Here is an 18,862-nt window from a genome sequence, read left to right as displayed (position 1 = left end):
TAATTAAAACATAATAATTTTTAAGGAGTATTTTTTACAGCTTATAGCAACTTTGCTGCTGACTTTGTCAGGCTTGCATTCAAGATTCATCTTAAATTATTAAATGATATCTTGTGCAACTGTAATTTCCATGAGAGGATATTTTTCATGATATTTGCTAGGAAGCTTTAGACTGCTAAAGAACACTTTTGGCAAAGTAAAGGGAAATATTTGTGAAACAGAAGCTATAATTATGAACATGTGTAGTTAAACACCTCTTAGGCACTTGGCTCATACTGAACAAGGTTACGAAATAATAGGACCATGTTCTTGAAAGTAGACACCATATTGAAGGAATTACTTCATCACTTCTGCTTAACTTCTGGGTGCTTTGAAGAATCTGCTACACACTTGTTAAAATGTAAAGTGAAGTTGCAGATGAAGGGTTGAAATATGAGGAGAGGTTATTTCAGTGAGAATGAGCAGCAGTCAGTGGGTCCAACCTGTGGGTCAGAGGGGACTCTTCCCAGATCCATCTGTGAAGCCTTCTGATGGAGGTATTAAGGCAAGGTTTGCTGGAAGGTGAGAGCAAAACAGCCATTCAGACTGTGGTCCAAAAAAGATGTTGGGGTGAAGGAGTTAGTTTGGCCTAGAAATCCTGGCTGAGAATGGAGAAAGGTTTCTGCTTCTATGGGCAATGGGGCAAAGGCTAAGAAGCTCATGGTGCCATTCATTGTTGACCACTTCCATCTTGAAACCTGCCACTGGGACTCAGTATTCTTCTCAAAGCAGTATTTTCTCAAAAAAAAGTACACAGAAAAGGATCTGCCCTTCGCGTGCCATGAACAATTGACTTGCTACTGACTTTCTCATGGAAGTCAGTGGTGGAACTTAAAGATACTGAGCTGCTGGCCCAGTCAAAGGGCTATTCCTTCTTCTGTCTGTACCAATGCTGCATCTCTGGATTCCTTGTTCCCAATTTATCTGTGGTACAGGGGGAGTCCTTGAAAGAACAGTTGGTAGAGCAGTCATTTGTGAATGCTCCTGAGAACTTGTTCTCTGAAGACCATGATGGAGATTAACTATGTTCATATAGAGAAGGAGTGTTGGGGGGAAAAAAAAGGAAAAATGTTATACCTTCTGTCTCTGGATGGCCTAACCACATAAATTAAAAGCTTAAACCCCCAAGTCTGAATGTTAGGATGTCTGCTACTAAGAATCAAATGTATCCTGAAGAGATTTCCATCTACATTGACATTTTATGTCTACAGAAAAACAGATACGACAGATAAATTATGTCTAGCTTCCCAAATATTTCCATTTGAGAAATGTAAAATAATTATTTCAAGCAAGGGTTTTACACTTTGAAAACAGGAAAGAATAAAAGGGGCCATCTGGCCTTGACCATTGGGGCTATCTTATCTCTGGAAGGTCCTTGCAGACTACATGGCCAGCAGCTTGTCACATTTGGGAAGATGAGACCGTCAAAGAGGGCAGAGAAACAAAGTACTAATTTTTCTTCTTGCCAGCAAAGGAAATATCTTTTCCAGTGGAGCAGAAGATGCAGAAGATTTTGTGCATCCACTTTTATGCACAGAGATCACATAGCTTCTATATTTGGCTCACTCAGTACAGCCAAATGTCATTAATTAATCTTTGCCTTGCTTTTATTACACAAACATTCTTTGAAACATTTATACAAAATTGTGTGATATATTTTTAACAGATAGTTAGCACTTGATATATATTCCTGTATCATTATTGCATTGGAATTAAAGGAGGGTCTTCAACACTTGCAGAACACACCTTTTTTCACTTAAGTTTCTAAATCCTTACCTTAATTTTAAACTGTTATTTACTATGTATAGTACTTTTACTTTATAGTTATAAGTACCTTCAAATAGCACATTAGCAAATTTTCAAACAATAGAAAAAGGAGTATTGGAGGACTGTACATCACCCTGAGGTGTTCATAACCATAGAAGTCAGAGAATGAGGTGAGCCTGTCTTTGGATGATGAAATTGAATCCCCTCTGTGGAATCTAACTGGACTATTACAAACACCATAGTAAGAATTGGAAAATTCACAAAACCTTAGATGGACTATTTTGCCTTCTTGTGTTCTAATGTCACATATAAATTATATAACCCTCTTTTATTCATTTTCTGGCTATGGAGACAGTGGACATTCAAGAGGTTGATGTGATAACAACAGGATTTTAGTGATCTTTGCATCAGTTTCTTCATATTCAGCCCCTTTCATTCTGCTTTAGAATCAGAATTGTGAAAATTTCTTCAGTATTTCACAAAACTTGCCTTTATTTCTCCTTCAAAAGTCTGGTTGTCTATAAATCTTTCCATTTGTCCCCATACCTGAAAGATGAGTGCTGTCAGCTTAGGTAATGAAAAATATACAGTGCTATTTAAAATCACTGCATTGAGAACATGGGTAATTTCTGGGTAGAACATTAGTAATTCTATTGTAACTTCCATTCACATGCCTTCTATAAATTACTGTAAGAATTTCTATTTGCCCTTTGGTGTTGCCTAAGAGTGACAACGAATGATTGTGAAGCCTGCTGCTATGATAATTTTGTAGCCTTTTCCCCCTCCTTCACTAACAGCAAATCTTCTAAAAAACATCTAAATCTGAAAGTGAAGGCTTTTTCTGAGCAAGAAAATAAAGTGGGGTTAGCCTGAAAAAATATAGCAAGGCTTTCTCTCCCAGTTTCCGAAACCAATCTCATTTATCTTCATTTTCCGAACATCACTTTCCAATTGAATCAGGAGCAGTGTGTTATGTATTTTTTTTCCTTTCTGATAATCACAGAAATATTGACCTATTTTGAAAACACTTCTTCCTCTCACTACTGACAGCTTTCATTACTTCAATTGTTGCTATTTTTATATAAAAGAGCTATAAAGAAACTTGAGCTGAATGTAATTTTGACTGTAGAGAACTGGATGTGGATCGCCAGCATGCCACGTGACTTCGATTGTCAGAGTTAAGGTTTAACCTTGCCTCTTTAGATTATAATATATTATCCAAGCAGAAGTCAGCTAATGGACCTTAAATTAGTGTGAGTGGTCTACAAAGATATGGCATATCATTACATGAATCTACCTCCCTCAAAGTCAGCAGAAAAATACTGCATCAGTTTCAGTAGGGAAAAAAAGGGTTATAGCCAGGTTACTCTGCATCGAGACATCTTGGTTTCTTTTACCCTTGTAATTGAGCAGTGCTCTGTTCTGCAAGTACAGGTTTAATATAAAAATAGGTTTTAATGAAATTAAAAGAAAGATTTTTTTAGTCTAGCATCTGCTATATTTAGTTCTGCCTGGAGTGTGGCTAGATGTATACCTGTGAAAATCCTTTGACTTTAGCAAATATAATTGTCCTGCTTTAAAAAAAATGAGAAAAAAAATACAATAAAAAAAGGAAGAAAACAAAATCTTCCTGTGCTGTCAAAATAGCTGTTTCACTAACTTGGCTAATCACATAATGTGGATGTATGGCTATTTAGTGTTATGGCTATTTTATCATCAACCTGATCACAACCCAGGTGACAGGAGCAGGGTCGTACCTTCTAATCTCCCAGTAAATGACCCATGTCTGTCTATCTTTAATCAGATGGCTCCCTCCATCACTCAGATCACTTGGAAGTTGCTGTGGGAAAGCATATGCACACTCCTTTTGTCTTGTCACTGCTTCATACAGGGACAACCTGTGTGTGGGAGAAGGGAGTTAGAGTCAATTTTCCTGCAGAAAATAATCACCTTACAATTGGACATCCATTGCAATGTTTGTGCTAAACTAATAATGATAGGAACAAACCAGCCTTTTGTACAGGCTTTCTGTTGGTGCCCTTTGCAGAAAAAAAAAATTACTGCTGCTTCTTTAAGTCATGGGGACTCCTGTTTGCAGTGACAGCTTTCCAATTGTTAAATAAACTCTGACCATGAGCAGCTGTCAGACAGATATTGCACTGCAGGCTTCAGTTAAAAGGAGCACCAGACAAGCATTTCAGTGCCTAAAGGACCTTATTTATTTTTTTTAAAGATGCACTTAAAAAAAAAAAAAAAAGAAAAAGAAAAAAAAAAACCACAATGAGATAATGTGAGTCCTTCACTTAAAAAAAAAATAAAGCTTTATTTTATATACTCTATGCAGTTTTCTTCTGAAAGTTATAGAATGTGAGTATGTCCATTTCTGAGAAAAAGCCTATGTGGAGCATGAGATGTCTCAAATGTACACTTTTGTCTGGTAGCAAGGTAGGAAATTGAGATGCAGAAATCCTGACATTAGACTTTATAAATACTACTAATCATATTCAAATTCTTGTGGGAAAGCAAGAGGAATCATACTGAGCTTCCTCAAAGTCATAGAATGTAATTTTGTCATTTCTACTTTCGACAGTAATCTAGCTCAACACTTCTGATATTATTGCTTTTTGCTATCTGAACAATTTGAGCTGGTTGAAGATGTCCTTGCTCATTGCAGGGGGAGGGACTGGATGACCTTTTAAGGTCCAACCCAAACTGTTCTATAATTCCATAATTCTGTGATAATGCTGCACCTGATGTACAGGAAAGCAAAGAAAGTTTTCACTATTCACTACAGAAGGTCTAACAGGCTAACTCCAATATGCAATAAATCATCTTAAGTAAATATTTAGTGAATATATTGGAAGAAACCTTATTATTTACATTATAATTACAGCTGGGGAGGGAGATTGCCATTAAGTTAGGAAGAAGATGTACTTCCTCCTATTCCAGTTTACAGACTGATACTCTCTACCCTTACCTGACTAAAGGTCAAGTTTGAGAACTTGGACTAGGAATCAAAGTTGTCCAGAACTCCACTAGAAGACATGTAGAGCATAGGTTCAGCTCCCCTGGCTGAGGAGAGAGTGAGTCAGCTCTGGACATTGCCTTTTCCCACTGACATTGAAGCAGAAGCCTAGCTCAAACACAAATTAAAGCAAAATTAAACCAAACCCAAACTAATACAAAAACTAGTCATGGTGATTAATTCCAAAAGGCAAGCTGTGGACTAATTCTGTGGAGGCAGGAGTTCTAGACAATATATAAGAAGTATTTATTGAAAAATCAATATTTTTTCATGTTAAAGAGAAAATATGATTCATATTTCATTTAAAAGTAATAGTAAGTAATTACTGTTTTTAAGTGTAGCTTCCAAAATTTCAATTTAAGTAACAAAGTAGTTAACTAAGTACCTAGTTAACTAATATGTGTCTTCACCATTCCAGTTTTGTTTAAAGACAGAGAGGACTATCTCTAGTAAAAATATAAAGCAGTAGGAAATGGAAAAAGTCAATTTAAAAATCAATCCTCCCTGATTTTTTCTATTGACTCCTGTTAGAAATAACACCCACAATTTTTATAACTGAAATGGATCATAAAAAAATCTCAAGGTGTTCAATTATTTATTTTATGCTTTTGAAAACACTTTTGGGTAATAGGTTTCACTTTTTCACCTTTCATATACCTCATTCTTCCACTCAGAAAAATGGAAACCATTCAAAAATGGAAAATGATAACTTTTTCTTGTTTGTGCTTGTACTTGTGCTTTTGAGTCAATATGCTTCGCACAGATGCAGATGATGGTCTTAAAGCCACGGCAAATATAATGCACCATGGTTTTAAACAAACTGATTTCTATACAGAACTAAATGTTTATATAATATAGGGCTTTGTGGAGACTTGAACCAGGAAATTATTTTATTTCAGTTTTTGGAATGCAAAGTATAGAAGAAAAGGTTTGGGAGCACTACAGCAACAATGGAATTAATTGCTATAGTCAATGCAAATGTGATTTTCATGTGTGAAGAAACCATGATGAAAGGTCCTTTAATAAAAATAGTCAACTTGAGACCATAATAGAGATATTCTTTGAAGATACTGGTTGTGGATTAGCAGAAAATATATTCATTAAAGCCATGGAAAAAAGGAGTAAAATCAGTCTTCCATCTTCTTTCTTAGTCTTGCAAATTTTCCATTTTGAAGCAAAAATGGAATTCTCCTTTTTTTTTCTGTATTTACTAATGAATTAATCTAAGTTGTTATCCCTGGGGTATGAGATTAAGGCTGGGAAATGGCTAAGATAAGTATGTTTATCTGTTCTAGGTTTGAGCAGAAAGTTGGCATAATGGCAGGGATAATGTGAGAGTTGAGTTGGATATGAAACCTTCTGGCTAGGCAAGCAAGACAACCTTCTGAACATGGATCTTACTGGAATAAACTTTCACTATGGCTCCTTTCCTGCTGGAGAACGTGACATGGCACAGAAACTGTGTTGGATCCAATGCTTTTCCAGAGAGTCAGGTTTACTGGGCACAGGGAGCAGAGCAGACACGGCAGCAAATCACTTGTTCCCTGGTGACAGCAGCCAGGAGCAAACGTGCCTTTCCAAAACAGCTCGTGGCCACTGCTGCCTGTCCTGCTGTTGCTTCATTGAAGAGAGGCTACAGGCCAGAAAATCTAGTGTGGTTTGTAAGCCTGCTTCCAGCTGCTGTTTTTCTCTGCACTATCTGTTGGGAGAAGGATCTTGGGCACTCAGGAGAGGCATTTCTGGGAGTGAGCTGCAGAGCAAGGCAGGTTGTCCTGGTGGGTAGTGTTCCAGCTCTGTTGTGGGGATCTTGACTGCAGCTTGGCTACAGAGATATAATGGCACTTTTGGGTTTACAGGTGGCGTAACATAGTGGCCACCACAGACAACTGTATGAACAGATTCAGGTCAACAAGGCTGAGTAGAAGAAAAACCTCAGAGACAAGTCTTTTATGTTTTGTATTCAACTTTATCCCTTTTATTTTTTCCCCTTTTCTGTGCTATATGCTTGTATGCCATTTTCATTTGTCAGTGATCTGACTGGATGCCTCTGCTTTCTTTTTTGTTTTCTGCAGGATAAAAGCATGGGTGGATAAGATGCAAGAAGACCTCGTGACGCTCGCACGAACTGCAAGTGGAGTGGACCGGCTTGCTGAAGTAAGAAGAGGTGTCCTAGGCTGCTGTAACTAGAAAGTGAAGGGCTTGCATCTTCCAGGCTTTACAATCATTTCATCCCAACATACAAAAATGGTTTTGGGGGATTAAACACTGCAGTGCTTACTGAGAGAAAAATGAAGAACAGACATCTATCCATTCACTCTCATGTTGCAGCACTTCCTCATTGATAATATTTAATCAGCTTTGCAGTATCAGACATAAGGCTTGCCATCGTTACAACACTTCCACTGAAGCAAGCACTTTTATATTCTGTTTGTCAAATACGGTATCCAGGAAGCAACCATTCACAGTGGTGGAGACTTCTGCTCTCTATTAACAAGGGAACCTAGCTTTCTGACACATATTTCATGAAATGAGGCAGCTTTTGGTTAGCAGAAACACAGATGAGAATGAAAACTACTTTTATTCAAATTTAACACCAAGTTTATTTTAGAGAAGAATTTACAAATCTCTCATTGAGATTTTTTTGTGTTATTATTCTATTCATAGATAGTGACAAAACATGTGCCATTGCAGAAAAATGAAGACACAGTTAAGAACATGTCAGAATTACACTACCTATACAAATTTGTATGTATACATCACAATCCAGTATACAACCATATGATCATACCTCTCCCTATCCCTGCACAAGAGCTATGGCTCTTTCTTTGAACTGATGGATTTCTGATTTGAAGTGAAGGATATTTTGCTGCTGCATCAGGAAACTGAGCTATTTTTTGCCAGCAAAAGCCCCTGGTGCTGGGGAGCTGAACATGAAGCCTTGAGATTTGGTTTTCAGAAAATCATTCCGAATGATCCATGAAATGGATATCAGAGGTTTGAGCAGATAGTTTCGAACTATTTTTGAAGCCGTTAAGAAACACACAGAAAAAATAATGTGTGAAGTTGTCAGATTTAGCATGGTGTTTTAATGTATTCCTTTGACCTTAATGACCTTTTGCCCAGACATTCATGTCTTGTGTGTATCCTGTCCCTTAAGGACATCTTGTCGTTACTGACTGTAAGAGGAGGTTGGATGATTAGCTCAGATGTCCATTAGCTCAGATGAGATCACCACTGTCTTATAAAAGGAAGGGCTGTGTCACTGCATGCATGATGAACATAAATGAAGATTGCAGAGTTGATTTTAGTTCTGGCCTTTCCTAATATTTGACTGCATCATATTGCAACACATTTTAAGGCAGATGCTTTAGATGTATGTTTTAATCTTTCAAAACCATAAACAAACTGGAAACAAAATCTTGAAATCCTAACACAAATCATCAGATTTGTACAAGGATGGGTTTCCAAGACAAAAATGTCTAGCACTTGAGCTTCCTGATGAAATGTAAGGTTTGGAAGCATGGAACTGTCATTGGAGTTTTTTGCATGTGGATTTCACATGTATCTGCTGACAGAGAACAACAAGGCTTGCAAATTGTCAGTCTCCAGGTCCTGGTGGGGAGTTTCTGCTACATGTCCCTTTTTGCTTATCTAATTTAGGAGTGATCTGGTCTGTTCTGCACTTGCTGTGTCTCTTTTTTCCCTACCATTCAGCATCTTACCACTGATTCACCATTCAACTTTCCATTCCTTTCCTGCTGTGTTGCTTGGCTGTCTTTCATTTCTCCTCAGCCTATGCTATGTTTCCGTCTCAGTTCCTGCCTTTGCTGCTTCGCCAGTCTGCCTTCCTATTTTACACTAGTTTCTTGTCTCTATTTTAGGATCTTTCTGCTCAGCTTTTTCCAGATCAGCACCTCTCTCTTAACTCTTTCATTTTTCTTAGCATTTCAAAAACATTCTGTCCAGGTGTGTGTGGCCAGCCTGTCACAATACTCTCATCTCTTCTCTTCAACAGTAATTTCTCTTCCCCTTTCTCACATTTCCCTCCATCACTAATTCTCAGTACAAGACCTGTAATTTTCTCCTGTATGATTTTTCTATTTCACCTTCCCTTACAGTCTCATTTTCTCCTTACTTTTTGCTTGCCATTTTCCAGTCTATTTTCTCGGGTTTCCATATCTCAGTTTCTTGCCCTTTGTCCTTAATTCAGTTTTCCTCTCCTCCTTTTCCCACTGTGTAGACCTGAGAGACCACAGAAAGTCTGATCTTGAACTGCAGACAAGGTGGGACATTGTCTAGGAGTGATGTCTCTGAGTTAGAATACACCTGTGTTCTCAGCAATTCAGCTGATTAAATCTCTGCAGTGATCTGTAGGTCCTTTTAAGGCTAATTTTTTTTTAACACTAAAGACTAAAATATCTTTAAATACACAGCATTGAGGTTTTAATCTACAATGAATAGGCAATAGGAAAATGAGTTACACAGAATTTCTAACTTGACCAAAACAATGAGTTAATGTCTCAACCATTTTGCTATGTCTTCTTGTGTAACGACCACATAGTAAAATAGATAATGAGAAGCCAAGAGATTGATGTTTCATTCTTTTTTCTCCCCTGAGGAAGATGTTAGCTTATGTTGTTAATGTTTGGCAAATTTACAAGCTGCTAAACAGTCTTATAATGAAAACTACTGGGCAAGTCTAATAATCTGTAGTGCTACCAACTTTGCCACAGTGACATTCATGAGGATAAAAACAAAAACATGAGTGTGTGAATACTATAGGTAAGTTTCTTTTGAAAAGCCAGAATTTACAACAGACTTCAAGGAAATAGTGCTATCTCAGATGATATTCACAAGATGGTCGATATGTACTTGTAATCCTAGGATTTAAAGCATGAAAGGGGGATGTTTCCATGTAAAATATCCCACTATATCAAAGCCATGTGTTTGACCTATGTGGCACGATGTCTTTTTCTAGACATGAGGTTTTAATTAGCTCTCTTGGCTGCAAGGGAAAACACAAAGCCCTGCAAGGTGTAAGCCATGCACTCTCCCACTCTCTTCTTGTTTACAGGCTATTGTCACTTTCTCATTTCTGAATGACATTCTTTTTTTTTTTTTTCCTGTTTACTGCCTATTAACATTTAGTTAGATCTCTTCTGAAATGAACCACAATCTTGGAAAAATGGAGAGTACAAGACATGAAAAACAGCATGCCTGCATGCTTGTTACTTTTATTCACAGAATTTGCCTTCAGATGATCAGGCTTTAGAAAAGCTTACAGTCAGATTGAATTTTCAGCTTTTTTTCTGATTTATTTCTTCTCCCAACTCCAGAATTGTTTGGACCAAACTGGTAGTCTTCATGTAAACTTGAAAAAAGAAAGAATTTGTTTGGGTTTTCTGCCTCTTCTCTCTCTGAAAGCAGAATGAATAATATAAAAAGAAGGAGCAGATTGCTCCTATTATAAAATAGTAAACATGATTTTCTGTCAAAAGGTGTAATAATCAGATTGGTAGGAGAAATGTCTTCCCTTGTTCTAGGGAAAATTGATTTTAATTTTGCCAAGTGTGAAGTTAAAGCTCTTAGCGAGAATATGTAACAGATTATAACCATTTCACAGCCTGGTCAATCTTTCCCTGGACTCAGGGGAAGAATTCCCAGTTATTCAGCTGAAGTTACAATCTGTGTCTGCTTTGTGCAATTAAGTCTCCTATGAAGATTTCTAAAGTGACCAAGATAGCTCTCAAAGTAGCACAATTAACCAGAGCTTTTTCAATTAGCTGTAGTGCTAATGGTGCTCCCATAATTTGCTGAAAATATCTCGGGGTTCATCAGTAATATTTGTGCTTGGATGCACCTTGGATGTGTGGGGTCTTTGTGCTGCAGGGAAATACACTGTAAAATGGTCTCTTCTGCAGAACTATATATATATTTTTTTTTTTTTCATGACTAGGAGGGAGAGGGATAGGAGTACTATATTAATTCTCAAATATTTTGGTTTTAGACTGGGAGAATTTTTGACCAGAAGGATGTAGGCACAGAGTTGGTGGTAATTGGGAGTGAGGCTGCAGTCCAGCCTCATCCCCAGTGGGTACAGCTGTAAGAAGCAGATGAGCAGCACTGACAGCAATGAGCCATGGAGCGCCCAGGTGCACTGACCAACCTCCAAAGAGAACAGAGTGCAGTGCATGAACATATGTATAAAAGGTTGGACTAAAGAACAAGAAGGGCAGCTGCTTGCAGCCTACTGATTGGGATGGTGTTACTCTGTATGGGCAGATGCTTAAAGCCTTCTGAAATTGTATGGTGATAATCTGTGTATTGTGGCTGTCTCAACTGTGACATGCTGCAACAGAAGGGATGTAAAACTCAGTGTAATATGTACTTAAAAAAGAAATAAAAAATTAAAAATGTAGATGACCATTAAAGTCAGGTGGGGTATGTGGAAAGTGAATAGCTGTCCTGTTGAGATCAGTACTTTGGTAAGAGTCTAATTTATTCTGAAGTGCGGACATAGATAACCAAGGAAAGTATTTTTTGTATTTAAGGTGTTTGAATTCAACATGTACTAAATTTCATGGAATCACATTTAAGGAGAAAAATCTTCTCAGAAGAGGATTCCCTTTTCTTTCTTCATTGACAATTTTCTTACAGTGATTTGGAGTCACACTCTTGTCCTAGTGGCTAACCACTCTTTCTCTTGCCTTGGCACATATAATTGTAGCCATTGTAACTCTCACTAATCACAACTTTTGAAAATACCTGTATAATGAGGATGCACAACAATATATTAATATTCCACATAGTGTTTAAAAAGACAAAATATTTGGGAGTTTATTAGTTCATTAGTGATTCTGCCTCTGAAAATATGAATATGTTTGTGCTGATGCACTTTTTATACATGATTTCTCTTGTTAGCAATGATGACAGCAGTATAATGCCTGTAGTAAGAAAAACTGCAAAAGAAAGTTTGGATGCCCTTAAAATTAGGAGTTTTACGTTGAGGCTACTCTTATTCACAGCCTGAACCAGACAAAGTAGCATAACTGGAGGAGAAGAAACTAGGAGCTGGAGAGGCAGGTGAGAGCTGTTTATTGTGATGCCCAAAGGAGACACGGTGGGACTGGGGTGTCCTGCACAGGTCCAGGAGTTGTGCTCCATGATCCCTGTGGGCCTCTTCCAAGTCAGCACATTCTCTGGTTCTGTGATATTCTCTGGGAATGGTCTCAAAATAGTCTTCCAAAAATAGATTTAAAGCACATATTTTAATCCTGCTTTTTTTGGACATTACTATGAGTTTAGGTGAGATCTGGGAGAACTCCAACTTGGATGTAATACCAGTGTAATATCCCCATTACAGTAATGCAATGATTGCTTCAACAAGGCAGGAAGTCAGGACTCAAGATGCCAAAATACTCAGCTGGTTGAAAACTGGCAGAGCTCCACTGACTGCAGTGGATTACACTAATTTACATTTGCTAAGAACATGACTAACAACATTTAATTTACAAGCCAAGCAGGTAAATAGTATTAAAAAAACCCCACCAGATTTTTACACAAAAAGCAGAGGCTATTGCTGCTGTAGTTGCCCAGCTGAAGAAGGTACTGTTTAGTTCTTCCTAAGGATTTTTTCCCCTAGAAGAGCACAGGGAATGTTTATAAGGAGGTGTTGTATGTCCAACTTGAGACTTGAAAGCAGGAATACAGGAAAATCAGGAAAATCTTGTCCTGTGTGCTTCTTTAACTGTCTCTCAACAAAGCACAGCTTAGTATATTCCTCTTAGTTTTTTAAGTATTATGTTAAAAAAAAAAAACAAAACAACAAAAACAATGGCAACAGATAGTAATGTAATTGTCATTTCAGCTTAAGAGGGTTCATGTAACTTTGTCTTACCCATGAACTCTGTGCATTTAGGCATTATGAAGCTGCTCTGGTGAGTTTCTGATGATATGTGGTTTCTACAGAGCAAGTAGACTGTTAGGAAAAAATAAGAAGGAATAGACAGCAGCTTAATAGAATTTTAAAATCCATGTAACAAAATAAATATTGAGGCTGATCTCACTAGCTGCATTTCTCAGTAGGTATTTTGTCATTGAAAAGACAAAAATATGTACAAAGTTCAAAGTTACATTCTAATCTAAAACTAGATACCTCAGTGTACAGGAAAAGAAAAGGTGAAGATCCTACTGAACTACAGAATTAAGTAAGTGCACAGTTCCATTTTCATGAAAGTATGCACAACTCCCATTTTTATAGACTGTTCACAGCAAAGACTCATGACTAAGCTAATTGACAGCTCATTTAATCTAATAAACTACTACAAGTATGCTTCTGGACTTCAGCTCCTAAAATACCTCTAGGCACAGAAGAGAGAGAAGGAGGGGAACCCTGCAGTACCCAGAAAGGAAAGACTTGGATTAGAGAATGTGCCTTATAGCAATGCATGAGCTTGTCTGTTCCAAACTGATTGAAGAGAATCCTCTTTTACAGAAAAACTGAATTAAAAAATGTGGGCCTGTGTAAAGAGCTTTGATGTGACAAACACACTGGAGCTTCACTATGGCTGTTACAGCAAAAAAATGCCATCTTGTGTAGTGTAACCTTTTCAGGCAATGGCATAAATGAACGAAGCATCAGCTAGAGAGGCGGTTCCAAGGAACTCTACTCCCTGAATCTGTTTCCCTTTTGATACATCTCTGCAAAAACAATCCATGCATGATGTTCATAAGGCATGCTGTTATTACAGTTCCAGGAGCTGTAGAGTGAATCCATATAGGTTGACTTGGCCTGTAAATGATATTCCTACTGAGATAAAAATACTGTTTCATCCTACAAAAGAAAAAGAGCCAGTTAGGTATGGGTATATGATATGTGGTAATGAGTTTCATTCACAAAATGAGTCCACCAGCAATTGTTAGAAGATTTTTATTTATTTTGTCTTTTGAATGCTGTTTTATAATAATTAGCTCTTCTTTAGTGAACAGCCCAGCTGAGATCCTGCAGGAGCACATTTCATCCCTTGCTCAGTGTGAGGTCTGTGTGCCTAATGCACAGATGGTGTGAGTCTGCTCAGGCACTCACATTGGCAGCAGCTTCCCAGGCCACACTTTCAGCTTTCCAGGTCTTGGATCAGTCTCTGGAGTTTAACTGAGATGAATGACTTGTAAGAGAGACTGATCTCTGATTTCAACTGCCCTGGAGCAGGGATGTTCAGGAAAGTTTCCGTCTGCCAGAAGGAATTATAACCCAGAGTAACTTTCTGTTGGATTCTACAGATTTTAGCTAAATTAGTCTTAGAAGCTCTGTTCTAGAAGCTCTACAGACACACTACCGACTTAGACCTAGAGAGGCTGTCATATAGTGCTTGCCTTCTTCATTCATTACAGGTCTGTGCAAAGGGAGACTTTAACAGCTTACTTAAAATTCATCTAAGACTTGTATCTGTATGATCTTCCCTATTGTCATAGGAGCCTGCAATTCCTGCTTAAGAAGGTGATTTGGCAGGTAACTTAGCAGTAAACAATTTAATTCCTACTATTTTTCTCAATGATTGGCATGATATTTATGTGGTTCTTTCTTTACATTTATAAAGTAAATTGAATTAATTAGAAAAAGCTTTATAAAAATTTGGATTTATATTTTGAAAACATTAAACAGATACATGGAGCTGAAACTTCTATTTTTTTTACCAGCTCTATTATTTATTATTTATTTCTTTATGTATTTATTTATTTTAACTACATTTTTAACTATGTATCAAGTTGGATTTGATTTGTATATGCTTTAGCCAAATACAAACAATTTTGTACTTCATGCTATTTGCTGATGAGCTAGCAGATGGACCTAGGTGATATATGGACACATTCCAAAATATTCTACACTCACCCTTGTTAAAGTTGAAGTAATTGAGAGTTTTATGATTAAGAAAAGTAAAAAGAAGAAATGCAAGAACTGGATTTTTTTTTTTTTTAATACAGTTGATTTTAAGAATAAGAACCCAAATTAATCTATTTGGTGAACATTTTCTGGAGGTTCTGGCTGTGGACTTAGTAAGTTTGAATTTCATTAGAAAATGAAATTTTTGATTGAAATGTTGTGAATGGCATAGGTTCTGAGGAGTTTCTCAGTATTTTGACCCTGGATTTCAAGATACTTCTGACATATAAACTGATAATATATTGTGCAGTCCATCCTTCTTCGTCCCTGAAAATGTAAAATGTAGCTGATACCACAACAAATGTAGACACAACTGGTGTAAATATGAAGCTGTTTCCTTTATATCCTGGGTGTACTCTCCAGTGTTCTAATAAAGCAAGGCAAGTGTTTAAATGAGTTAAATTTGGGAAATAAAGAAAATTTTCTTTTAATTCAAATTGTGCCACTCAGTGAGGTTCACAATGGCTGATCTCAAAAATCAGAAAAGTGTTATATTCTTCCTTTTTTCTTTTTGTCTTTTTTTTTTTTTGTCCTCAATGAAACAAAATACTAAGCAACTTTTTTTTTGAAACATAGAGAAGACTTTTTACCCATATAAGGAAAAACTACATTTTTATATAATCTTGAAATGAAAATTCAAACAAGTAAACTATTTTGAACTTGTTGAAGCACTTTTATCCTCATTGGGTCACCAATTTTATATTTGCTGAAACTTCCTTGAGTTCAGGCCATATTTATGAGTGCTTCTGGTCATCTATAACTGAAGATTTTCACTAAAGTGTAGTTTTGTTATGTTGTTTTTCTAAGGAAAAGAAGGAAAAAAATTGATAAAAAGAGAGCAACTCTATTTAATTTTTTTTAATTAACTTAGCAATGTGTAATAAAATAGACATCGGAAAGCTTGGCTGAGTGAGAGTATATGAAGCCAGCCTCTGAAACACTTGCATTCTTTCTAAGCATAAATAGGCTATTACACTATTCACATTTGTCTTCTCCCTCATTCCTAAGGTGAGGACACCAGTCTGCTGTCTCTGAGAGGGGTGTGGTGAAGGGAAGGGAGGTCAGGATTACTTTCAGAATAGAATTATGAAGGGTTTGGTACAGTGAAATGTGGTCATTTCAGATATTTATTGAGGAGTCAGAGTCCATGTACCAGAATTATAATAATGTATGAGATGGTTTAGCCTGGTTAGGGACTCCCAAAGTTCTTATCAGTTTTTTTAACAATGTATGTCCCATTTGAGGTATACCACTGCTGTGTTCTGCGTGCAACCAAATACCAAAGCTGCAGGCATTAAAAGCAGAATTCTCCAAACTGAATTTTATTGAGTTTACACATGGCTGACCAGTCATGAGGTGTTGGGAAAATGAAATCATTTTAAAAATGCAAGCTGGGAAATTTGAATACATATTTGCAAGTTTTCTTCGTAATCCAAAAGGAAATTAAGAGATTGTCAAAACACACGGAGCTTCATTTACTATTTGCAAATCCACTCTCTCTCTACTCCCTTAGCAATAAACTGACATTTTGAAGCTTTCCTTCTTCCAGCAAACAAAGGCAGCTGAAAGTCACTAAGAATAGGTGGCTGCATTAACAAAGCTTGCTCAAGCTCAAGGGAAGAGATGACCTAATATTACCGTAGCTTTAATTACTATTTGATGATCTGGATAATCTTTGATCAAAGCACTTTTCTTGATTAATTTATAATGTTCTGTTGGCTTCAACAGTAATAAATTCTGTATATTCAGATGGCCTTTGTAGAAGCTAAGAATATAATTAAACATTTTCTTTAAAAAAAACTCATACACTAAACCAAACAAAACCCCAAACATTAGAGCTAATCATTTTCCAAGTCCTGTGGTTAATAAAAAGCAAAAAAAAGCCCTAAACCCTGCTCAAGTTCCCTGAGATTTAAAATTACTTTTGGGGAGAGAGTTAGTAGATGACAAATTTCATTAAGAACAGCTAAGGCAGGCCAAAATGTCTTATGAATAAGTGAGTTTGAGAAATTACCTAAGTGCCCATCTCCAGATCTATCAGAAGTGCAGATGTGAAACATTTTCTTCCTATTCTTGTTTTATTACAAGAAAAATCCACTTGTACTCATGAATTGGGATTTTTGAGTTCTTACTCAGTCTCAGCTAAAACCATAAACTGCTATGAAACCAATAAATTATGTCATCTTGTTACTTAATACTGTATTTTTTATCACTAGGAAGTAAAACTGAATGCATTCAAAAAAGTTTTTCTTTACAAAGGGGGATGTAAAATCGGCTTTTCCTGTGTAAAATAGCAGAAGTACGAAGCTGAACTCCTGTTTTTTCAAGCTTTAAATACAAAGTGGCAATTACAAAAATTGCTTCTTAATTTGAAAGTCCTTTGGACTACTCTATTAATTATCAACAGTGAAAAGGGGCTGATGATTCCTACAAAGTGTGCCTGATTATATGCTTCCCTTTGAGTAGGCACCTGAGTGAGCCCATTGACTCTGGCACTGCTTATCCTCTCTCTGATGTTAACTGAGGCATAAGTGGTCCCAGCATCTTGCAGAATTCAGTCTGAGTGTTTTACTTAAGAATGAGCTTGCTCTGATATTTTTTTCCCCTAATGTACACGTCACTACTATGATAAGTCGTGGTTTTCAGCACATCAGCTGCCCTGTCACTTGTCATGCCAGACCTTTAGAGCAGTCAGTGATCAGGCAAGTGATTCTGAAAAGCAACAGCTACAGTAAACTACTGGGGTGGTTTCCTCCTTTGTGTTGTTGCCATGAATTTCAGGAATGAAGGCATCTGTGAGTTGCTAGGGAGCAGCTGTGATCTTATTTATACACTGTATGGAGCAGAGAGTAAGACCTATAAAATACTCAGACTGATTCCTTTGAACACACAGAATGCTTCTTAGAAATGAGCATTTTTCAATGAGTTTCACAATGAATTGCTTTTGATTAAAAGAAGTCTCTTGTGAGAAAGAAAAATGGTCTGGCATATATATAGAAATAGAAAGTATAGAAATATAGAATATATATAAATATAGCTTTGGAAATAAGATACACTAGTAATAAGATAGAATTTTCTTATGCTGGGCAGATCTTATTGTTTTTGTATTACGTACAATAATACCTACAATAATAAGAAGTTAGATATTGTATAATATAATAATGATTTAATGTAATAATGATGTAATGTAATATAAAATTAGAAAGTGGTTCTTTCTTTTTTCTGACTTTTCCTGCTCGCAAAATCTCATCATATTTTTGGATATCTGTCACATGACCTCTCCTCTCTGCTTTTCTCTCAGAAATGAGATGTAACTTCATGGCATTATTAAAAACAGAAACTAAAATGACTAAATAGATGTGTATTATTAGTTGATATTTTGTTAGCAAAAAAAAGTTATTAAAACAGAAACTTTTATTCTTTAAAACATTGAGTATTATTAATAAAACTATAATAATTTATTTATTTATTTATTTTTATTTTAACATTACCCAAAAATTTCAGTAAGAAATTAACTTTTTTTTTTTCAGCTGAGGATTGGGCTGAAATGGAGCTGATGGCCCCATTCCTGGTTCCTGGTGAGGCAGGTCTTAAACACTGAGGCCTGCTAGTGCCTCAAAGTGATAGAAAGCAAGAGATTGGAATGTCCAGGGGGAATTAGTAATGGGAGGACCTTTCCAAAAGTGAGGAGTGGGCAGAAAGAGAATACTTTACTGAGCCTTTAAGTTTCACTCAGTTCAAAAGGATTTTTAAAATTTATTAAATAGGTTAATTACTTTAGTGCACAAGCTTATAAAACCTAGGTCAAGATTTCACAAGTACAGTTAGCAGTTTGGTGTGATTGATTTCAGAAAAAATGGAGGAAAAACTACCACAAAATTTTGCTTGATTTTACCCCAAGCTCAGCACTATCTTTAAGCAGTAGATTTTTGCCATCATGGCAGTCTCCAGCTGGTCTAGACTGACAATAAAGCATTTGGTGATAAGGCAGTGATTGTTGACAGAGATGTCTCAGCCTAGCTGAGATAAGTGGTCATGAAAGGAGTTTTGAAATAATAAAAACATTCATAGATTTACCTTGTACAGATAAG

The 18,862-nt window shown here is 36.6% G+C and overlaps 1 protein-coding gene across 1 annotated transcript in view; it reads left to right on the top strand.

Moving 5' to 3' along the window:
- Window positions 1-18,862, top strand: part of CACNA2D1 (calcium voltage-gated channel auxiliary subunit alpha2delta 1) — a 366,445-nt gene that overhangs the window by 47,743 nt on the left and 299,840 nt on the right. The window contains exon 2 of the mRNA XM_053977961.1: window positions 6,904-6,985. Within this exon, the coding sequence (XP_053833936.1) occupies window positions 6,904-6,985 (82 nt within the window). The remainder of the gene's footprint in view (window positions 1-6,903; window positions 6,986-18,862) is intronic.

Source organism: Vidua macroura, chromosome 5 (assembly GCF_024509145.1).
Source record: "Vidua macroura isolate BioBank_ID:100142 chromosome 5, ASM2450914v1, whole genome shotgun sequence".
Taxonomy (NCBI): domain Eukaryota; kingdom Metazoa; phylum Chordata; class Aves; order Passeriformes; family Viduidae; genus Vidua; species Vidua macroura.
This window is presented reverse-complemented; position numbering and strand designations above follow the sequence as displayed.